Here is a 22711-nt window from a genome sequence, read left to right as displayed (position 1 = left end):
CTGTATCTAGGGGGTACTAGACACTGTCATAACAATACTTCAGGTCAGATTGAACTTCGGCAACTTCAACTCCAATGACGTGTAAATTTGCATGATGTCATTCGTGGTCTACCACACATAAGTGCACTATACTCGACCCTTTCAAGCTCCTTACCGGTAAACCCTCTCAACCAGCTCCCAAAAATCTGATATTTAAGTGGGCTCGCCTGACCCCTCCATTCTGACCCAGTCGGCCCTCTGCCGCGGTCCTGGGCGTGGAAGGCCCTGAAAAGTGCTCATACATCCTCATCCCAGTCCAGATATCATTTTACTCGTGCTAGTTTGTCCGGTGTTATAGTTACTAGTCGTGATCTTATCTTGCTTACAATTTGTCTCATCCGGTAACGAATACGAACGATTGTTTCAATTTTTTTTAAATAGATAATTTAACTCTAACAAGTGAAAACCCACCAACATCATCAAATAGATCAAGAATCATATAGTCGTAGGGAGAAAAAGCGTTGGTCACCCAAGAAACCATCAAGTCGTATCAATCATGCAGGGAATATGCTAAATGAGCAAAGCAATCCCAGAACTTCGAAAGTAAAGTGAAGTGAAAGTTAAAGTGAAGAAGAAAGAAATAAAGAAAGAAAGAAAGAAAGAAGCAAAAAGAAACAGACGCCCAAAACAAAACAAAAGACCCAATCTCTATGCACATCGCGGTAATCAATCTGTGATTGGAGTGTTCAGTCTATGAAATCAGCCAACCGCGCAAGTAAGAAATGGTTTAAAAGCAAAACAAGGATCAAAAATTGAAGCAAATGGAGGCCCAATCGCCTAAGGAATAGCCAAGGTATAAGATGAAGTTGGGAGGTAGGACGAAGGAAGTGCGAGGGACCTAGGCAGTTAAGACAAAAACGGAAAACCAAAATAAAGCATCACTGGAATGCCCATGTATACTATATTTCACGACCAAACATGGAAGCCCGGAAGGCCTGCTCCCCGTCTCCCACTACCACGCCGGGATCCGGTAGCCGATTCAGCCCCACCGTGGTTCCCATGCCTACCTTCATCCAGGCTGCGCCGCGAGGCGCCGAAGTCACTCATAGCGAAAAGCAGCGGCTCGTCGTCTTCTGGCGCTTGTGCGGACAGCGTCCGACCCGTGCTTGGCCGTTGCGCAGAACCACGACGAATCTCTAGCGTGGAATTGCCGCTGTTACTTCCACTGGCGTTGCCATCGCGGTCATGGTCGCGCTCCACCAAGTGCGGGGGGAGGTTAGCACCCCGGGCGAGGCTGCTGGATGCTGAGCTGAGGGAATGCCCGCCGGAGTAGCCGCGGCCCCGGGAGCTTGCGAACCGGGGCTGGTAGACATGGGGGTTGGAGGAGGCTGATGCGCTTGTTGGCCCAGACATCTGCCCGCGGAGCGATGCATTGTCCCGATACGGACCCGTTGCACAGCCGGATGGGCCGCTTGGGTGCTCGGCTGGTGATTGTGGGCTTTTCTGGGACTCATTCTGCTGTTGGGCGGCACCCAAGGTGGCGTGTGAGGGCTCATCGGCCCCCAGACTGAGGCTGCGCATGCCGAATGGGAATATTTCGTCGTCTTCGCTTGTAACGATCGGCCGGCGCACGGCTGCGGAGCTCGAGCGGCGGTAAGCAGGATCGAAAATCCGCGGCGATGTTGGGATGTCAATAGCCCCTGCGGTAGAGGAAGGTCCTCGCGAATTTTCTGTGCCGGGGTGTTCTTCTAGCGTCGAGTCGTGCTGTATGCGAGGGATTCTTGAACGGGGGTCGATTTCAATCTCATCAGCAACGCTATTTGAGCTCAGGCGAGAGCGTATGGCAGGAGTGTGGGGGGTGTGGGGAGTGTGGGGGGATATAGGTTTCCCCGGAGAAGAAGCTGTGGATATGGAGGTGCCCGCAACCATCGGTGGGACTCCTGACAGCTGCTTGCTGGAAGAAATGGAAGAGCGATGCAAGTGCATAGACTGTGACATTGAGTCTGACAACGCGGCGTTTGAATCTCGCATACCGCGGAAGCGAGCAAGAGCTGCTGCCGTGGGGTTCGGCTGCCTAGGACCAGGCTGAATAGATGCAGAGGTAGATGAGTTCATCAGATCCTTCTTCGAATCCAGCATCTTTAAGAACTCAGAGATATTCTCATCATCTGCATGAATGGACTCTGCACTGGTGCCTGTAGCTTCCGTGAGTAGGCCGGACCCGGGCTGTGCATTGGATGATGTCGCACTCGCTCGACCGCTAGAGTTGTCATCTTCCAATCTATTTACCCCTGCAGAAAGGCGGCCTCGTCGGTGGCTAAAGGAGCTGCTGTACCGGGAGATTGGAGTAGGTTTGGGGGATGCGGAATTAGAGGATGATATAGCTTGTTCAGATGCGATGGTTATAGGTCTGCGCGCCGAAGCGGCAGAAGAAGGGGGTGGCATGACGCGTGAATCGCCAGATGTTCCAGTGGGAATGCGTGAGGACATGTTGCGGGGAGATACTCCTAAGGGAGAGTCTGCCAAAGCCGGGGAAGCAGAAAGAGGGGGAGCTTTGAAGGGTTGGAAGGAAACGGAGGGACGGCGTGGGAAACTTGAGGCTCCACCTTCACCAGCAATTTGCGCAGCACGTCCTGAGGGAACGACTTTGGCAGAAGGGAGGAGTCTCTTAGGCGACTCTGTTGGCGAAGGAGACCCTGCGCCTGAATCTCTCATTGCACGAAGTGCTGATAGAGGGCTTGCACCTGTTGTTGGGCCAACCTGATGGAAGGTCGAGAGACTGCCGTATGCACGCGTGAAATCTGGGTTCTCAACGGTCCTTCTCTCCACTGGCACAGAGCCAACTTCAGGATTTGGGCGGTTGACATCATCTGAAGGCAACGATGGACGAAATATCTCGTCGTCAGCACCCATAAACCGCGAGCTTAGTAGCGCTTCCGAGTCATCAACGCGGAAATCGCAGTTCGTCCGATACGTGACTTGAACTGAAAAGGGACCTGCGGGCGACTCCGTGACCCCAAAGCTGTAGGTGTCCACCACTTTTTCGCTTCCCTCACTCAACGGGGCTGTCAAATGATCCAGTGAGAGATCATCACGAGCAGCGCTCCCATCTACCACACGGTACTTGATCTGGAGAGCTGGACTCTGCCGCAACTTTTTGTTGCGTTTAGCGAATCTCCATGCAGGCAAGAACTTGGAGTAGGTGAATAAGGATCGAAAGAGCACAATGCTTTTCTTATACACAGTCGGCAAGATAGAGCCCAAATCCGCGGGAGGCCTACTTGAGGACCCTCCCAACTCGATTCTCCACCGCTCCAAGATAATCTCGTCATTTTCCGATTGGTGTGGCTTTGCACGGGCGCCCTCAAGCTCCGCGAGTGACTCGCGCACATCCCAACGCTTCCCATTCTCATCAAGAATCACCAGACTTTGATTATTTGTGAGACCTTTTGTGTCTAGGTATGTTTCGATAATGAGGGGTGGTGGTCGATTGTCCGTTGCATCGCACGTTCTCCAAGGTCGCAGGGGTTCCCGAAGGACATCTGTATCATCTAATTCAACGTTGAACTGGAGTGAAACAGATAGAGTTAGCGCCTGTCCACCTTCAGATGCTTAAATGTCCCAAAAAGCATCGCAAACCCGACCATGAGATGGAGACTCACCCAGCGGTTGACTCTAGGGGACTCGGAGCCCTTGTTGTAGGAGGGAGGCAGTGCAACTCGTGAATGCAGGATAATCAATGCAGCTTTTGTGTGGTAGTTCTGTTGAAAAAGAGGTTAGCCATCAATAAAGCATCCTGATAAGCCATTGGAGGGGCGATCTGAATGACGATACCGATATTATTTGATTTAACCGGGTCAGAGCCTCCTTGCCCAAAGCCACATTCCTCCCCTGCTCGGATGGATGATGTCCCGGCTCTATCCCCAACCCCCTGGCAGAATTAGATCCCATATCGACGGTTGGTGAGCTCGGGGTAGCTTCCTGCTCTCTGCGGTCGTCCCGAGCTGTCGGTCTGGGTGGAAAGTTTGGCGCCGGAGACGGCACCGCCGATGATCGGGGATGTTGATGCATGGTGGGCGGCTATTGCGAATACTTGATTAGCGACCATCGACATGCATGCGAACAAGAGGCAAGAACGGTATTACCCTGATGGAGCGGGTCCAAGGAGTACTGGATAGGAGTGTTATCACCGCCGGAATCTGTTATCAGGAACGCAATCGGGCAGCGATGGGTCCAGGACTGAGGGCCATGCTAACAAAGAGGAGAATGAGATCTTCTAGGGACGTTCCTGAATCTGAGACGCTAAACGATTCACGATAAGACAATGGACGGCCAGCATGTGGTCTGGGGGTGACTCCGGCCTAGGACCTTCGGAGCAAGTTTAGAGCTTCTCCGCACGGGCAGATGCAGTTAGATGAGATCGCCGTGTGAGGCGTAGAGAAGCGAGAGAAATATGAGAAATCCCGTTAAAAAAAGAAATGAGAATCAAGATGGATGCGGAGAAAGAGAGAGAAGGGGTGGTGATAATGAAGATAGTTCGTGACGCACATCCGGTGACTCGACAGGTCTCGAGTTGACCTAGTCAGCCTAGAACGCCACACAGATGATGCAAACACGGGGGTTTGCTGCCTATATTGCTCTTCTTCTTATCTCTCTCTCCTTTTACATATATCTCCCTTTTTAACTAGAAAAAGGCTGTTGTACAAGCCGGGTACCATGCACGGTCGCAAGGATCGCCATACCCGGCTAAGGTACCCTGGAACCGATAAGCACCTGATCACGACTTACAAGGCGTGATATATATCTACACATATATCAGAACATAGCCCTCAAAAGGTATGGGTGATGACTGTATATATATATCATTTATATAATATCTACTTGATATCTACTTTATATGGATTCTCCAGAATTTCCCCATATTCTATTTCGGCATGTTACACGGTTATCTGATCCAACGTCATAGCTTCATTCCATTGATCATCACTTTGTACCTATATAGGTGACTAGAAAGCTTGACTTCCCATTGTTCATGATACACATTATATCTTGAAAGAAGAAGTTATCTAATCATATAGATAAAGGATGCTAAAGTCTGACTAAAATAAACAAAGAGATAATGGAAGAATGAATTATAACCATGTGCATATATATATATATATATATAGATCCAGAACATATACAAAAGTTGTGGCCCAAACCCTCAATGCTCATCATGACCAATGGTATTAAATGTCAAGATTCGCTCAAAGGCTTGTGTTGAGCACTGTGACGGGGTCGTTCTTGACCTTCGAGTCCTGATCACCCAAATGGGTCAGTGCATCAATGAGCTTTATGAAAATAGGCTCGAGCGCCGCACCAAGAGCAAGCGGGTTGAGAATACTGCCAAGCTCAGTATTTGTGGTGCAGCCACTCTTGGTCTTGCCAGCAAAGGCATTCTGGACAAATTGAATGGTCTCAGGAATGGCAATGATTTCAGTGGTCGCGTGACCACCGCTGGCATACGTAGTAAACTTGACGGTCGCATCCCAGTTGCACCAGGAATTAACCATAGCTTTGGCATCTGCGTAAGGGATAACTTCATCGTCTGTGGCGTGGTAAATAAATGCTGGTGCCGTCGGGGTCTCGTCCTTGTTGACACCCATGGTGTTCTGCTTCAACACTGACTGAACGATTGGGTCGAAGATGAACTCCTTGCCTAGAGTTTGGAAGCTAGTGTCAAAGATTGACTGTTCGAAGAACGATGCAAGATCCGCAGTGAAGCATTGGGAGGCGGCGCTGGCCAATTTCTTCTGACCTTCTGCTGTTACGACCTTGTCGAGGAAAGGGGCCAGGTCGGCACCGTAGGCGCTAGGCTTTGAGAGACCAACAAAAGCTGGAGGAAGTAAGCCACTGAAGGCTGTGTTGTCAAGCTGGAACAATGTGCCAGTAACGTTCGCGGGAGTTCCACCCTGCACCCAGCCCTTGATGTTTAGCTCTGGTGCGTACTTGGGCTGTAAAGAGGCTGCCCAACCAGTAGCAATGGAACCGCCTGAATAGCCGACACCGACAACCATGGGGTTATCAGTCATACCCAAGGTCTTGAAGCTCTTCGCGGCACGGATACCATCCAATACACCCATACCTGCGAGGCGACCAGGTCCAAAGGCAGCCTCGGGTCCCTCATAGTCGGAAGAAACGACGGTATAACCAAGAGCAAGGTAGATCTCAATGATCAGTAGCTCGACCGAAGCGATCAAACTGTCTTGCGACGCACCGAGCTGGTAGGCGTAGCTAGGCTGGCATTTCGTTGAAGAGCTATCGTAGGCTGTGGCGAAGGAAACAAGACGATCGAGTTTAGCGTTCTTTGGCTTGAACACGGTGGTAACTGTTGCAATGGCGGAGCCATTGACTGCAGTCGTGCGGTAAAGCAGCTGATAGGCGTCGACGTCAACCGGGACGAGACCAAAGAATGCGGCAGTGATGTCCCGTTGGTTCAGGATTGTCCCAGGCGCCTTGGATGCGTAGCCAGCAGGTGGCTGATAGAACGGATCATTGTCGGGAGGCTGAACCGTCCTGCGCGAAAGTTGATTCGCAGGCAGCGCTGAGGCAACTGAAGTGAATGCCACCAGCCCAACCAGGGCCAGGCGCATCATGCGCGCAAGGGACAATGCCATTTTCCTGCTCTATGTTGGAGAGTTAGGGCTGTGATGCTGGACGAAGGAAGGGGTGATCTTCACATTATATACTCGGGGCGATCCAAACACGATACATACCTTCCAAAGTTTCTTCCTAAGAATGTGATTGATTTCTATTACCGAGGCTGGTGAATAGGGCGACGATCTTCACTCGGCCCCTGATTACGGGGAGTACCCCATGCATAAACCATTCGGGGCAGCGCAGGATCCGTCCGGCGCCCTGCAGATCCCCCTGTTGATATGTTAGTTTTATATCTTTTGCCCACAGTAGCATGAACACATGAGATTAGTAGGTTGATGTGCGCATATACTTATTAAGGAGATAGACTCATCTTCTTACTTTTTTGTTTCGTCTTCAACATCTGGATGAAAAGGGGGGGTAAATCTTTTTCAAACTCGTAGAGGATCGGCGTCAGCCCCGCACAAAGTTTCTTCTTTGCTCCGATTTGGGATGCATAAAATGGCATGGATGCAATATCCGAGGCTGCTTATTGAGACATTTAGCGGAGAAACCCCATCCTGCAATGCAATTATATTCACGGATACGTCGGGGATACGCCTCGGGAATAAGCACCTCCGTCTCCATATGTTGAACTCCGTATCCGGACCCAACGGTTCTGCATACATAGATGCTATAACCTGGGAGTTTCTTAGCGTTACCCCTCATTATGCGGGGGATATTGCGCAAGAAATAGGTTCTTGCATAAAAGGCTGTCGTTAGCTTCGTACTGGTGCTTCACATGAAAGGGCTTGGGTTGCATTCTTCGTGTTCGTTCGTTTTAATATATTCGGCGTGGGGAACTGGGCCGTGCATTGAGCCGAGTGGGATGTTCAGGAACAGATGACACTTCCCTTTTTGGTAAGGGTGAAGCCTGGTGAGGAGTAAGATTTAGAATAGGATACGAGGCCGATTGGTGGAAGAAATAAAAAGTATATAGCATATATTGTTGATGGTCGAAGAATTTATGTTGCAACTTGCACTATACCATAGTTAATCAGTTGGGCTTACCTAGATGCCTGAAGCCGTTGATTGTTTTGATGCAGAGCCGATCAAGTCTATGAGCCCTATCCCGAGTTCCGGCTCGGGAGACTTAATGCTGACACCCAAAACATTTGAATGCGCTTAACGGCGGTGGACGCACTCATTCTTTTCTCTCTCAATCATCTTTGATTTAATCGGCTTCTATTCTTTCTCATGTTCTCTCCTTTCCCTCAATGTTTTTCGCCATCGTGTGCTCATTAGGGATGGCCCTGGGATAAAGAATCTTACCCCAACCGCGTTCCCACCGACACCGGAGACTTCGAGATTCCTTTACTCAACTGGAAATTATCTATTAGGTATTAGGTTGGCTGAAAGCTGAAGGCATCACGAATTCTGGGCTGTGCCTTGAGGTAGAAGCTTATCCGTTCAATCCGGTCAGCCTCTCAGTATTTTTAATTTTTTTGTTAACCCGATATAGACCTAGTGGACGTACTGCATGCTTACAAAAACCAGCAAATATTTTCCAGATGCCATCGGTCTATATACATCCATGCCCTCAGGCTTGACATGATTGGTGTCTTGGGTGTCCAAGATGTTTCATAACAACCAAAGCGCTAACATGCATATGCAATCTCCGGAGTACATCTCCTCCGTTAGGTCGATCACACCCTTTTGTTTATGACGGCCTGAGTATTTATCATCTTTACGCTTAAGTGATGTGGCTGTCAAGAAAGATATCCCGGGGACATTGCAGTGAGAAACCATCCGACGTAAGCTGTAGAATCTCGCCGTGTCACCAACACCAACTTTAGCTGGCTTAACCTGTGGTGAAACTAAACTTAGATATGAGGGGTATTTTTTGTCAATGAAAAGGGCATTGTAGCAGTGAAAGTTCTTTGGGAGTTTTCTCTTTGTTCTAACACATTGTATCTCAGATTTCAGAGTAAGTTTTCCACCTCTTAGGCTTGCTGAGGAGCTAGAAGCTCTCCCGTAGAGCTCCGCAAAGCCCATAAAGCCCATAGCCCAGCCAAACCCAACCCGCAAATGGGCTGGGCTTTGGGCCATACTTTCAGGCCCACCGGTGGGCTATAGGCCTAAGTAGAAGCCTGCTGCGGATTAATGGGCCCCTAAACAGTATAAATATGCCGAGAATTCAGAAGTTGAACACCCTTTTAGGGTTTATATGTTTAGGCCCCGTTTCTAGCCTTTTAACTTAAGGTAATATTTTAGTATTTCAATCAATTTAGAGCTTATCATGAGTTTAATTTATATATCACGTTTAAAAATGCGAGAAACGCGGCATTTAGATAATTTATAAATTATAGAAGTTCGCTTAGAAAGTAGTACTCCTGTCCAGATCCTAAATATGTATCGAGTAGTAAAACATTAATATTAACCTTTTTCGTAGTGACTTAACCTCTACTGATCAGATTTTCTTTAAAGTCAAAATATATACTTATATAGCTACTCTTATTATTAACGCTAAATTTTAATTTTATACGGCTAGTGAAAGGGTTAGAATATAATATTGTATAGCGATTATAAGATGCCGGATGAACCTCTCTTAGTGGGCTTTTGAAGGTTAGGCCTCCCGTTACGGCCCGTGCCTTTTGGATAGTGGTTCTGTGGCCCCATCACAACAACCACCACACAGCGAGGCGTCGCACATATATGAGGCACAGCTAGTACGAATGATGGGGTATCAGTAATTGAGGTTCGAGGCAGAGGCCCGAGCTTGCATGATAGATTGGTTTGAGGATTTAATGATGGGAACAGACAGAGCCGAGTGCAGTTCGAGTAATCACGAAAACTAATAAAATCACTACCTACCTCTCTACATCACTCGTCTAACCCCCTATCCAAGAATTCAACGTCCAGATCATCCAGACAGAAAGCCCAATCTACCTCCTTCTGCTCCTCATCTGGAGCCCGGATAACGATCTCAACCATGTTAACCGTTTCCCCCCAGAATCCTCCAAACATTGTGAAATCATAGTACTGCATATCCTGCTGACCCCCTTCAGTATAAGCAGCCCAAGTATTGTACACATTCTGGGCTTCTGAGTCGCGTATCTCCCATGCAATAATCTCCAAGATTAGTCCGCGCGGCACTTCTCCAAGCGGCTTAAAAGATAGACCATTAAGGTTGAAAAAGCCCGAAAGACCTGCACTATGCAGTTTGGTTGTGTCGGCTACCCAGCGTGACCGTGCTTTATGACCATCCAGGGCGCGGGCGCTGAATAGCGCATTTGGCTGGGAGGAAGCACAATCTGTGTCGTAGACTGAGATAGAGCCGAGAGATGCCGCAGTGAGGGTGTTTACAGTAGTAAAACTGCTGAAATTCATGTATGAGTAAGTGGATATGGTTCCGGTTCCAGTCCCTGCATCAGTTGGCACATCGTCGAACTGGAAACCTGGTTAGAGCTGGCCGGGCTGTTTATAAAGGACCGATATAATTTACATGGAGAGTGGAACTGTATCCTTGATTGTATAGACTTGTTTCAACCAGTTGGCTCTCTTGGGGAATGTCACCGGCGATATTGGCGCTCAGGGCCGCTTGGATGTTCTTCGCCGGGGTACCTTGCAGGAGTAACAGTAACCCCGCCAAAGCTAGATTAATTAAGATTGCCATGATGGGAGGAAATGGATGGACAGAATAGCTGCGATGCTTGAGTTGACTTTGTAACCTTTTTACAGCTTGCCTTCAGCCTAAATATTTATGGCAGTCCAATGATCCGATGGCGCAAGGTTCCGCCAGCGGATTGCTTCTTTTGGAAATTGCTGTGCTGTGCTTATCCTGCGCTAACATGGGACCTAGACTTAGTTTAGTTATATTCCCACTAGTATAGTCTCTAGACTCTCTACTAGCCAGTTAGACAGTCAAAAGAATCAAGGGTCCAATGGAACTGGATCAATTAGGAAAAAGAAGCAGTATAACACAGCAGGACCTGGCTAAGCAACCGCCCCCTTCATGGTTCCAAGGTTGGTATCAATGAGTATTATCTATCTTAGGGTGTATGATCCAGACTATATTACCCACTGTGGGCCTCGGACAAATTAACTTTTCCTTATACTTCTCTATGTTGTACACATCCAACCATTCTCTCCTATCCTAAATCACTTTTTACTAAACTATTACCGCATTCATGAAGACTTTGAACCTCAGTGCAGCCCTCTGCGCTGTCCTCTTCACTCTCCATGTGAAGTGTGGATCGGTGTACTGCACATCACCCATCTCCACGCAGGCCTGCATCCAGGACTGTGCCTGTACATGCTTGGGATCGAGACTACTCTGCCAGGGCAGTGGTCTTACCTGCCCAGCAGGTACCTATTCTACGTGTTATGCTTACTGCGGCTGTGCCGCTCGGGTCGAGGAACCGTCGACCAACTACACCGCTGCAGATCCTGGCTCTCCAAACAAATCTGACTAGGTGATTTATTATGTTTAGCCCTAAGGGACTAGAACTGAAAATCAAGCCAATTTCTTGCTAACTTGTTCTGTTATCAGATTTGAATAACCTTTTGTGCTTGATCCCCGGCTTATTGAAGAGACCAAGAGAAACATAATTATCATTTTACGAATGTGGAGGAAAGTGGATATATTCCTTACAGTGACAAGGGGTTAGCCCATGGGTGACCTACTTTTCTTAGTTTGGACTGTATGTAAAATGTGGTCATCATGCCACGCATTTCGGTCGGTGCATCGTCTAAGATGTATATAGGGCCGATGGTCTTTCCAAGCACAGAACCAATTCCAGACCAGGCTCTTCCAACAAGAAGCTCAGCCAGAGAACCAGAATTAACAGCCATTAGGATGGTGCCGATTGTATAGAAGATAGCAGCCAAAATGATGACAGAATTTTAAGCACGAAGCTCACCCAAGGGCCCAGACACCACAACACTGAAGATTTGCCTCTGTCGGTAAGTGCCAGTCAGCAAGAAATGATTTCAGAATGTAGCAACTAGAAGCTTCAGGTCAATATGCAGGAATGGCGATGTGAGTTATTTTCAAAAGCATCGAGGAGACAACCAATCCCGAATGGACATTGACATCTCCCGCGGGACTCTCACGGTGGGACCTGGGACTAATTTACATAGAAGAGCACAGAAACAATATTGGAGGGTATATTTGGCGATTGCTAAGAGGAGATTAACACTTGGGTGCTGATACAAACTCAAGGAACAGGGAGCATGGGGCTATGGGACTTCATTGAAATTGGCAATTCAAAGGATTGAGATTGTCGGAGCGTTCCTGCCCTGGTCTGAATTTAAAAGACACATAGGAATGGATATTTTCTCCTTGCCCTATCCTATCTCTTTCTCCTTCTCCATCCCCCCTTCTTATTCTTTTATCCACCTAGCACATCACATAGATTCAATCTTCTAATTTTCAACCATCACCACTTTCACCATGGCCGTTATGTCTACCCCAAAGTTGCCTGGCCAAGGGCTCGGTGACCCAGTGCTGTTGGACAAGATAGACCGGCTCCTAGCTTGCAACCTAGGTGAATATGTCAACTTGCCTCTGCTTGTTGTTGTGGGAGACCAGTCTAGTGGAAAAAGCTCAGTTCTAGAGGGACTTACCAAATTGCCGTTCCCTAGAGATAGTGGACTGTGCACTCAGTTTGCTACACATATCATCTTCCGGCGGATCAAGGCAGACACAAAGAGGACCATCAATGCCTCTATCGTTTCAGCACTCGATAAAGACCCCGAGCACGCTTCCCGTTTAGCAGCATGGAAAGGAGCCAATATGGAATCACTTGACTCTGAATCCTTCGCTGAAACAATGCGCGAAGTAAGTTTCGTCACTTGAGCAAATCATAACTAAACCTTCTGTAATAACTAGCTACTATAGGTTCACCAAACCATGGGTTTATCGGGCTCTGAAAACGACACTTTCAAGCCCACCTTTACTCGAGACGTCTTCCGGTTAGAGATTTGTGGACCCGAAGAAGATAACTTGAGTATCATCGATGTCCCGGGTATCTTCAAGAATACTACGGCTGGTCTTACCACCAAGCAGGATATGGAGATGGTTAGAGATATGGTCTTGGGTTACATGCGCAATCCTCGTTCAATCATGCTGACCGTTGTCCCTGCAAATGTGGACATAGCCACGCAAGAGATCCTTGAAATGGCGCGCGAGTGCGATACTCAGGGAAATCGCACATTGGGAGTGTTTACCAAACCTGACTTAGTAGACAAGGGTGCCGAGGACAAGATCATGGAGTTGATTGAGGGCAAATCCCATTCCTTGGAGCTTGGCTGGATTGTTGTGCGCAATGCTGGCCAGCAGCAACTACTTGACCAGAGTTCTGACCGAGACTTGGTCGAGGCGAAGTTTTTCCGGGAAAACCACCCATGGAGCAACCTTCCAGAGGACAAATTTGGGATTCTTGCCCTCAAGACTCGCCTGCAAGATGTGCAAACGACCCAAATTCGGCGCGAGTTTCCGAAGGTATGTCACATCATCTCGACTTTCGTTTACATATTTGGCTGACTATATATGTAGATGCGTACCGATGTTGGTCGAAAGCTGAAGGCCATGAGGCATGATTTGTCTGCTCTTGGAAATGAACGAAGCACCCCAGAGCAGCAGAGAAGCTTCCTGCTTGATGTCATAACGAGGTTTCAAGACATTGTTTCGCAAGCCATGGCAACTTCATATGGCACAAATGAATTGTTCGACAAAGAAAAACATTCCCGGCTGGCAACGATAATCAGAAACCGCATGGATGTTTTCAAGTCCGACATGGAAAAATATGGGTTTGAATACCAGTTTCTCAGTGAAATTATTGATGAATTACCAGCAATACAACTGATGGAAGGCGGGGCGGATCAGGAAGACGGTAGTGGAATACCCGTACGCAAGCACCTGGATGTGTCAGAGAATAGTGGTGCCATTGATGGCATTCTCCACGAACAAGAGGTTGTGACAGAGCCGACTGATGACAGTATTCTCGTATGGATCGAGGAGCAGTATCGTGCTTCCCGCGGATTCGAGGTGGGAACGTTTCAAACCTCTCTATTGTGTACCATCATGAACAGGCAATCTGGCAAATGGACCGACTTTGCACTCGGATATGTCAGCGACGTGATTGATATCATGCATACTTTTATGCTTAAAGTCCTTGAAGTTATCTGCCCTGATGAGCAAATTCGCGACAAGTTGGTGAGTGTCCTCACCGATGAGCTGTCCAAGAGATACAGAGAAGCAATGGAGCAGGCCCAGCTGGTCCTTGATGTCGAGCGCATGAACATAATGACATTGAATGAGAAATTTCATGACACCCTTGAGGAAACTCAAAAGAGAAGGTGTGTTTGACGAATCTATTTGATCCATGAGATATACTGACATCGTTCTACCAGCCACCAGGAGAAGTATGAGCCTACAGAAGACGAGCCCAGAGTTCTACTGAGTAACGGCGAACGGACCGTTCGGTATATCCACGACATTCTAGCAGCCTATTACGAGGTGGCATCCAAGCGTTTCGTGGATAACATCTGCATGCAAGCTACCGGCTACTGTCTGCTCACCGGACCCCGCAAGCCGCTTGGACTTTTCTCACCCCAATTTGTTGCGAACCTGTCGGAAGATCAGTTGACGGAGATTGCGGGGGAGAATGCGGCGCTGAGTCGGCGACGTGCGCAGCTGAAGAAAGGGATCCAGGACCTGGAAACTGGTCGAAAGATTATGATGTAGATTTAGTCTGTGTGGTACGGACGGCGCATGTCACCAGGCCATTCTACATGAGGGAACTGAACTTTAACTCGAGAACTTCAAATTGAGACGAAATGTCATACATAAAACATACATATATAAAAGGGTGCATCATCCTATCAGCTCCCCACGGGCTCTCCCCACGGGCTCTGCCCTGGATGATCCTCGCCTCTCGTCCGGGGGCATGGAGGGACGTTCGCGTCGTTATTGGTCAGAGTAATTTTACAGAAGTGGATAACGTCCATACAGACACATAATATGGAGTTTTATACTGCGTAGTATAAATAGCTTTATTGGCTCTTTCCCTCATCAACCCAAGAAGTGCGTTAAATACATACATTTTAGAGACATGCTTTGACCCGTTTATGACAGTTTGACAAGTCCGAAATAACCCGGAGACTCCGATATAGATGTACTAATGTACTACTTACTATATAGTGGGTTTTGACCCCGAGGTCGTTATAATAGACTGTGGGGCGGGTCCACGATCCACGGATGACATCGAGGGCAAACCGGACTGGATTTCTGGCAAGTGCGACCCAGGACATCTTGCTCTTTCCAACCACCTGCGTATCTCGAGACATACGTCTTCTCACCCCTCGTCCCTTCTTCAAATTCGAAAATTTCGAGTTGGTCCCCCGTCAAATAAACACTTTCGCCACACGCGCATACCCCGAGCCCACAATCCATTTCGCGTCAAATTCACGACCAGAAAATTGTGATACCAAAATCGCATCGACCTATACCTATAGCGTCGGCAATCCTTATTCTTTCCCCTCGATCAAGAGTCCTCTTATCACCCAGCTCCCCGTTGCGGTCCACCCCACTGTGGTGACGGCAACGCTCAGCTTGGGCCTGATAAGAGATTCGGCGCGTCTACCACTCCGGGCACATGAGTAATAAGCTTTGGGAGTGTTTCATTCAAGATGATGTCGAGCGGTTCCAGCGCGCTCTGGCGAACGCGACGTTCGCGGGGCCGCGAGCTGCAGGGGGCTCCGGAGGGACCTCCAGAGCTGCGACAAATCTGTCATCGAAGACTGGAAGTCCCGGGTCAATGATTGCCTCATCTCCGAATACACCAAGAAGTAAGAAAAATCTCGAATCATCAACTGGGACCTCTGTGCCTGACTGGGCGGCCTTCACGCGCGGGGGCGCGACTTTGTCGCGTGCCGATGTTAATGCCCGCGATCATTACGGCCGTACATTGCTGCATCATGTCGCTTCGTCCTCGAAACCTACCGCCGCTAGGTTCGCGCGCGCTTTGTTGGAAGTTCCGTTTGTCGATATATATGCGCAGGACTGGGAGAGTGGATGGACGGCTCTGCATCGGGCTCTTTACGCTGGGAACGCCACAATTGCTCTGGCTCTCATGGCGCGCGATCTGCAGGACATGACGGATTTCAGTAAAGGTGGAAATACGAGCCATCCGAGTGGTGGCCTGATCAAGATCAAGGACCGTGAGGGTTGCAGTCCCTTTGACGTCTTTGGCGCAACCATTAGAACCCGTGAAATTAAGCATCTCTCTGAGAACTGGCCGAACTTAGACCTTGATGATGATACTTTGGGCAGTGATGCTGCTTCCAATGCCGCCTCAAACTTTGGAGATGACGAGGAAGATGGGCCATACGCTCTTAAGACTGTCCTGAAAGGGGCCGTGAATATTTCCGCCGATGAAGTTTTTACCCTAGGAAGCAACAAAAACCTGAACCTTGGTCTAGGGGATCAGGACGACAGACAATTTCCTGAGCGCATCTCATTGAAGCGCCCCGAGCATCTTCTGCATCGATTTTACCGTGAATACCAAGAGAAATTGGAACACCTAGGCCTCGAAGATAGCGTGCCCAAGAGCAAATCGACCGAGCTGCCCACGCTGATCACAAACAAGCCAATGAAGTTCCAAGACATTATCATGTCCAAACTGCATACCGCCATAATCACAGATGACCCCGAGGCTAATCTGTTCATGTGTGGATTTGGACCTGGAGGGCGACTAGGAACAGGAGATGAATCGACGCGTTTCACCTTTGTTTGTATTGAAACGGGTGGACTGGAGGGGAAGAAAGTCGTATCGGCTGCTCTGGGTCAAGACCATAGCCTGGCGATTACCGAGCAGGGTGAGATTTTCAGCTGGGGAAGCAACAAGTTCGGGCAGCTTGGCTATGGCCTGCCCAGGACTAGCAACAAAAATGACATTCCCATCCAGACGACTCCTCGCCAGATCTTCAACCCGTTCAAGAAGGAAACTATCATAGGTGCAGCAGCATCGTCTATCCACTCGGTGGTCTTCAGTACCTCGGGTCTCTACACATTTGGCAAGAATGAAGGTCAGCTTGGCTTGGTCGATTCTGATGCGCGTTCGCTTGAGGTACAAACAACACCGCGACGCGTTGGAGCTTCCCTTTTCAATTGTCCAATCAAGATGGTGTCTGCCATAGACCGTGCTACCTCTGTGCTTCTGCAGAACCACGAGGTCTGGGTTTTCTCGTCATATGGGTACTCAAAGCTCTCATTCCCACTGGAGGTGAGCTCTAGATTTATCAGGGATAGCTTTATGGTAACCAGATACGACAAGACTGCGAATCGTGTCGTCAAGGTTGTATGTGGAGGTAACACCATATGTGCATTGTCCAGCTCTGGTGATGTGTTCACTGTTCAAGCCAACCAATCCGATAATTCTTCGGCTTTGACGTCCACAACCAATCCTGCAAAGATTCGGAATTCGTTAGCCACCCCTGTTCGAGCATGGTCTGTTAAGAAATCATACATGGCAGCGAGCGATGTCGATGTTGGACAAGACGGTTCGATCATTATCTGTACAACATCTGGATCAGCGTGGAGAAAAGAACGCCGGACAAAGAATAAGGAGGGAGCCTCCAAAGAGTACAAATTTGCCCGCATACCTGGCCTCTCACGGGCAGTGGCGGTGCGCAGCAATGCCTTTGGGGCCTACGCTGTCGCTCAACGTGACTGTGAAGTGACCAGAGAACAAATTCATGTTGAGCAAAGCCACCTTTGGGATGATATGTTGCCATTGTCTCCATTTTCAATCCCAGGGCTGGAAGAGTTGGACTTGATCCTAGAAGATGAGGCTCAGAATATCCCTCTTGTGCTTTCATCAGGAAAAAGTATTCAAAGAGCCATACTTTCATCCACAGATATTGAAAGCCAATTTCTACCTGTATGGACCGAGGGGACTATTTGGGTGACCAGCTCCCTATCTGACTTGTGCATTCCCGTTCACGAGTTTCTTATAGTTGGTCGTAGTTCCATCTTGGGAAAGTCATTGGCCGAGTTCCGGCAGTCATATTATTCATCTGTCCCAGACGTTTTTGATATTGAATACGGGAAGGACGGACATCCCCAGATCCGCCTCCTAGGCGTTGATTTCTTGACCGTTATGAACGTTGTCTTTTTCCTTTACACAGACGGCATTCTCGATGTTTGGCGCCTAGCAAGGAGCTCGCCCGCAAACTCGGCCCATTTCCGGCAGGTTCGCACTGAAGTTATGCGGGTTTCTATGCAACTCGGCCTGCCAGCGCTGGAGCGGGCAGCACGACTAATGGTCGAGCCGCAAAGAAGCCTGAAAGCAGATATGGCTCATGCCGTCAACCACTCATTCTTATTTGATAGCGCAGACGTGACCGTGCAGCTCAAAGGCGACACAATCAAAGTGCACAGCCAAGTCGTGTGTCAGAGATGCCCGTTCTTTGACACTCTGTTCAATGGTTATGCGGGCGGAAGATGGCTGGACTCGCGCAAAGCGGACCCAAACCAGAATGTGTATGTCGACCTAAAGCACATTGATCGCTCGACATTTGAATTTGTCCTGCGTTACCTATATGCCGATACAGAAGAACGGCTATTTGATGAAGTCCGGACCAAAGATCTCGATGACTTCATTGACTTGCTTCTGGATGTAATGTTCGTGGCAAATGAGTTGATGATTGACCGACTATCTCAAGTGTGTCAGAAGATGCTTGGTCGTTTTGTCACAACGCGCAACGTGTGCTATTTGCTCAATTCCATTGCCCCTTGCTGTGTCACAGAGTTTAAGGATGCCGCCCTGGAATATATCTGTCTCAATCTCGAGGCTATGCTCGCCAATCGATATCTTGAAGATTTGGATACTACTCTTCTTTGGGAGTTGGATCTGATCTGCCGCGAGAATCAGCTAGCATGCTGGCCCATATCCCGTGGGCGAAATTCTGAGGAGTATGTCTTTGAAAAATACCCCGAAATTGTCGACTCTGTGGAGGCAGATAAGCAACGAAGGATCGATGCCATGGCTTTGCAGTCCCGCCTTGGTCGCCTTGAACCTTATGATGCGCGAGCCCGGTCAACACCTAACGAGAAGGCCACTTCATCTCCGTCTGTGCGCAAAGCGAAGGCTAGCCTATCCGGAGGCTCACCAAATTTTGGTAGTAGCCCAACTCTGAAGCCCAGGCAGTCGGTTGGGGACCTCATGTTTCAAATGGACGATGAGACCCTTATGTCACCAAGTGCTTCTAAAGGCAAGGGCGCCGTGCGTGGGCTGAGATTCACAGAAGGTATACCCGAAAATCGGTCATACCCTGACTCCCCAGCTCTAGGGGCAAGCGTCCCAGAGGCCGAGTCCTTCGGCGATCATGGTTTCTTGAAGGATCAGATGTCTTCCCCGCAAGATCCGCTACTAGCACAGTCCCCATCTGAGTCCAGGGCAATCATCAAAAACCAAAAACAAGCTCTGGCATCATCATCTAACCCCTCTTCTGCGCCATGGACCTCGCCAATGATTTCGAGTTCCAAGAAGGATATCAAAGATATCATGGGAGAAGCATTACAGTCTCGGGTATCGAACCTCACGTTGGGCATGGCAGATCGACGCGAAAGCAGCGGTAGCTTTGTACCTAAGATCTCCCAAAAGGAGCGAAAGAAGCTCCAGCAACAACAGATACAAGATCAGCTGGCTGCCCAACAGAAGGCGAAGGATGCACCGCAGAACCCCTGGCAGAAACCAGCAAATTCTTCTCCAGCGTCGCTCCCCAAACTCGGCCCTCTGCCAGGTCAAATCGCCCCGGCTTCTGGGGCTGTTAAATCATCACCTCAAAGGCCCATGACTATGCGGCAGACTGTGGCCGGGACGCCGCCGCCAAAGTCAAACACAGTGGCCACACCCACGCAAACACAACGCCGCAGCATGTCAGGCAATCCACAGCCCTCTTCTTCTCATTCAAAATCTTCAACGCCGAGACCTTCGACAGCAACCTTCAACAATCAACCAACATCACCACAGCCAGCCATTCAGTCAATTCGTCACATCCCACGACCTGACCTAACAGGATCACGTTCTCCATCCTCTGGCTCGTACTCTCTGTCGACCATTTTGCTCCAGCAACAAACCGAAAAGGAAGCGATCCGCGAAGCAGCCACAGCCAAGCATAAAATGCAAGAGATCCAGGCCGAGCAGGAGTTCCAGCAGTGGTGGGATCAAGAAAGCAAGCGTGTGCAAGGACTGATAGACCCCGAGCCAAATGAACCTGGCGCTGGAAAGGGCGGGCGAGGCGGCAAGGCGCCTGGCGCTGCCGGTGGCCCGCGTAAGCGTCGAGGCAACAAGAATACCGGCGATGGACCTGCTCCTCAAGATAACAGACGCGTATCGGCCCCAAGCTCTGGGCATACAACACCCAAAACGAATCAGAGTGGCCAGGCCCCAACCCAGCCTCAAAAAGCCCCGAATAAAAGTCGTGCTGGTGTTTCTGGAAATGCTAATGGTCGTCGCGGAGGCGGCAATCAACGCGGTAGGGGCAAGAACGAAGCATAACAACATGAGAAGAAGGTATTCATTCTCTCATTGGCTGCTCTTCTGTGGATGTTATTTTCAGGTCTCGGAATACTTCCCATTGTACATTTTCGGCTTCCATTCAACTTCCACCGAGATATGATTGATTGCTTTTGAACTACAGTTTCATTAGTTCTTTTATTGCGATCTTCTTTACCATCCTACTCATACCCCTCCTATCCACCATTTTCGGTCTTCCTGTTTATCAATTTAGATCTTGTTTGGGCGAATATGGCGTTTGATTGAAGTACTGGTCACTTTTACAAGACCGGTATAGAATGATAGACTGCCTATTATTGATACACTACCCCGCGTGAAATTATGGTCCTCTTCTCTTCTTCAAGACACAAACCTTTAGACCCCTTTTCATAATTAAAAGTTGATTTGTCGACACCAAGACTAACATTACAGTATCCAGTTTCCAGCCCTATGAACGAACTTCCCATCGCACAGTCGCCGGCTGCACAGGACGTGAAAAGAGGGACTAGAATGAAGTCAGCCACATATCCTCATTAATCCAAGCCAAAAGAAACTGCGAAGACATACCGAGTAATCCGTGTCCGGAACCCCCTCCATTCCCTCACGATTGAAAAACTTGAACTCCCTCACAAGCGTAGCAACAATAACCTCCAAATTAAGATACGCAAACTTCTCACCAATACAACGATGTCTACCGGCCCCGAACGGCAAGTACGGGCTGCGGGTTCCCTTAGAGACAGCCCCAAACCCATAATCTACCGTATCAGAAGAATCCTCAACCTCAACCCGACTCTCCCAGCGATGCGGATCCCATCGCAACGGATCACGGAAATGCCGCTCATCCCTCGCCGTTACACCAGGCGAAGAAAGCAGGATATGGGACGGCGGAACAACAAACTCAGTCCCAGGCACCGGCATCGGATTCTTCACTTTCCGCATAAGCGTATGAATAGAAGAGTGGAGACGCAACGTCTCCTTGATCACATTGCGATGCAGCGGAAGCTTATCCATATCCTTGTACTGCAGCGGTGGGAGATCAGCGCCCAAGTTATTGATCTGTTCAGCATACAACTTCTCCGTCATCTCGGGCTGCGACGCGAGTCGAAGCAGAATCCAGCAGCTAATTGCGGACGACGAGTGCTGGCCCGCCATCAGCAACGTTATCATCATATGCGCAATCTCCTTATCTGGGATCGGATTCCCGTCGCGGTACACGCAGCGCATCAGGTTCGAGATCATGTCTGTGCCTTTGGATTTGTCCCTGCCGTTGACGTTGTCTTCTTCGCCGGCTTCCCGTCGCGCTTGGATGATTTCTAAATAGATCTCGCGCATGCGTCCGTGTGCTTTATCGCGCTTGCGGTTATGCGGTAGTGGTGCCCAGGGGAGCATGAAGTTGATTGGGGAGAAGCCCAGGTCGAGGTCGTGGAAGAGTTGGGCGAACTCGGAGGTCAGTTTGGAGCGTACTTCTTCGCCTTGGAGGGTGCGGGCTGCTGTGAAGACGGTTATCTCGGCCATGGCGGCGGCGAGATCGATGGTTCCGGATTGGCCTTTGAAGTCGGGGGAAGATTTTATGTAGGCGCTTGTTTCGTCGGCGATGAGGGGGACATAGGATTCTAGGGCTTCTTGGCTTAGGCCGTATTTGATGAACTGGTTTAGGGAAGTTGGGTGTTAGTTTTGGATATGAGAGGTGAGACCAGTGATCAGAAGGAGGTATACCTTCTTTTGCTCCATAAGTTTAGAATTGGGACAATCGTAGACTACATCAGATCCGAAGACGGGTGTTGTAAGCTTGCCGTAGACTTCTTCGGCATTGACGTCCTTCAACTTCCCATTGAGAATGAACTCATTGCCTTCAACGCCAAGGTAAACGGTTGTTTTCTTGCCTAGCAGAATGAAGGTGAAGATGTCACCGTACTAAACGTGTTCGTTAGCAGGCGTCATCTTTCACTTTGGAAGCATCAAGGGGTGCAAGATATACACACCTTAGCACGAGAAGCGAAGAAGAACTGGTACGGGTCCATGCCATAGGCGACTGTACTTCCAATGAAAGGAATCCAATGAAAGACCACAGGTGGTTCTTTTCTGTTGTAGAACACGAGCTGCTTGATCACATTGAGGACGATTGACACCAGAAAAAGTCCAGTGGTATAGTATGCGATGCACAGGATCTGACCTGTTACCAATGGCACGAGATCCATGATAGCTTTCTGTATATTCCACTGGGAAACTGAAGTATGAAGAAGTCTGGAGTTTGAAGTATGAGGCCATCTAGTTAGGGTTTTGTAGGACAAATCAGGAGGGGGGGATTGGCGATTAATCATCAGGTCAGGCCATCCAGACCTGCCCCGGATGTCATACCAGCCGGAGCAGGTATGACCTATGACCCCTGGGGCCACTCTCAGGCAGACGATTTGTTTTGGATCTACTGAAAATAGTGGGCACAGTGGGCACAGTGGGCACAGTGGGTTGTGATGACTATGTAAGTTTGTGACATTGGCTACTCATATCAACATGATGCAGCAAAAGTGCAGTGCAAGAAAACAAAAATAACA

At 49.0% G+C, this 22711-nt stretch overlaps 7 protein-coding genes across 7 annotated transcripts; 2 read left to right on the top strand and 5 right to left on the bottom strand.

Annotated features, from left to right (window-relative positions):
• Positions 1 to 945: 945 nt before the first annotated feature.
• On the bottom strand, positions 946 to 4050 carry PEX2_004700 (uncharacterized protein; the record flags this gene model as incomplete). Its single annotated transcript, XM_016737747.1, has 3 exons — positions 946 to 3546; positions 3642 to 3740; positions 3814 to 4050. The coding sequence occupies 3 exons, from the start codon at positions 4048 to 4050 to the stop codon at positions 946 to 948; spliced, it is 2937 nt and encodes a 978-aa protein (XP_016598803.1).
• Positions 4051 to 5225: 1175 nt separating this feature from the next.
• On the bottom strand, positions 5226 to 6635 carry PEX2_004690 (Lipase, secreted; the record flags this gene model as incomplete). Its single annotated transcript, XM_016737746.1, has 1 exon — positions 5226 to 6635. One exon carries the CDS (start codon positions 6633 to 6635, stop codon positions 5226 to 5228), a length of 1410 nt encoding a protein of 469 aa, XP_016598802.1.
• Positions 6636 to 6750: 115 nt separating this feature from the next.
• Positions 6751 to 6930, bottom strand: PEX2_004680 (uncharacterized protein; the record flags this gene model as incomplete). Its single annotated transcript, XM_016737745.1, has 1 exon — positions 6751 to 6930. The coding sequence occupies one exon, from the start codon at positions 6928 to 6930 to the stop codon at positions 6751 to 6753; it is 180 nt and encodes a 59-aa protein (XP_016598801.1).
• A 2547-nt stretch (positions 6931 to 9477) lies between these two features.
• PEX2_004670 (uncharacterized protein) lies at positions 9478 to 9984 on the bottom strand (the record flags this gene model as incomplete). Its single annotated transcript, XM_016737744.1, has 1 exon — positions 9478 to 9984. The coding sequence occupies one exon, from the start codon at positions 9982 to 9984 to the stop codon at positions 9478 to 9480; it is 507 nt and encodes a 168-aa protein (XP_016598800.1).
• Positions 9985 to 12049: 2065 nt separating this feature from the next.
• PEX2_004660 (dynamin family protein) lies at positions 12050 to 14344 on the top strand (the record flags this gene model as incomplete). Its single annotated transcript, XM_016737743.1, has 4 exons — positions 12050 to 12436; positions 12497 to 13099; positions 13154 to 13956; positions 14011 to 14344. The coding sequence occupies 4 exons, from the start codon at positions 12050 to 12052 to the stop codon at positions 14342 to 14344; spliced, it is 2127 nt and encodes a 708-aa protein (XP_016598799.1).
• Positions 14345 to 15254: 910 nt separating this feature from the next.
• Positions 15255 to 20162, top strand: PEX2_004650 (BTB domain and ankyrin repeat protein; the record flags this gene model as incomplete). The annotated part of the gene is made up of 1 exon (XM_016737742.1): positions 15255 to 20162. One exon carries the CDS (start codon positions 15255 to 15257, stop codon positions 20160 to 20162), a length of 4908 nt encoding a protein of 1635 aa, XP_016598798.1.
• Positions 20163 to 20607: 445 nt separating this feature from the next.
• Positions 20608 to 22357, bottom strand: PEX2_004640 (cytochrome P450; the record flags this gene model as incomplete). Its single annotated transcript, XM_016737741.1, has 4 exons — positions 20608 to 20664; positions 20727 to 21806; positions 21876 to 22073; positions 22142 to 22357. 4 exons carry the CDS (start codon positions 22355 to 22357, stop codon positions 20608 to 20610), a joined length of 1551 nt encoding a protein of 516 aa, XP_016598797.1.
• Positions 22358 to 22711: the final 354 nt, after the last annotated feature.

This window comes from Penicillium expansum, assembly GCF_000769745.1.
Source record: "Penicillium expansum strain MD-8 chromosome Unknown contig8, whole genome shotgun sequence".
NCBI classification, from domain to species: Eukaryota; Fungi; Ascomycota; class Eurotiomycetes; order Eurotiales; family Aspergillaceae; genus Penicillium; species Penicillium expansum.
The sequence above is the reverse complement of the archived record's forward strand: the minus strand, read 5'-3'. Positions and strand labels throughout refer to the sequence as shown.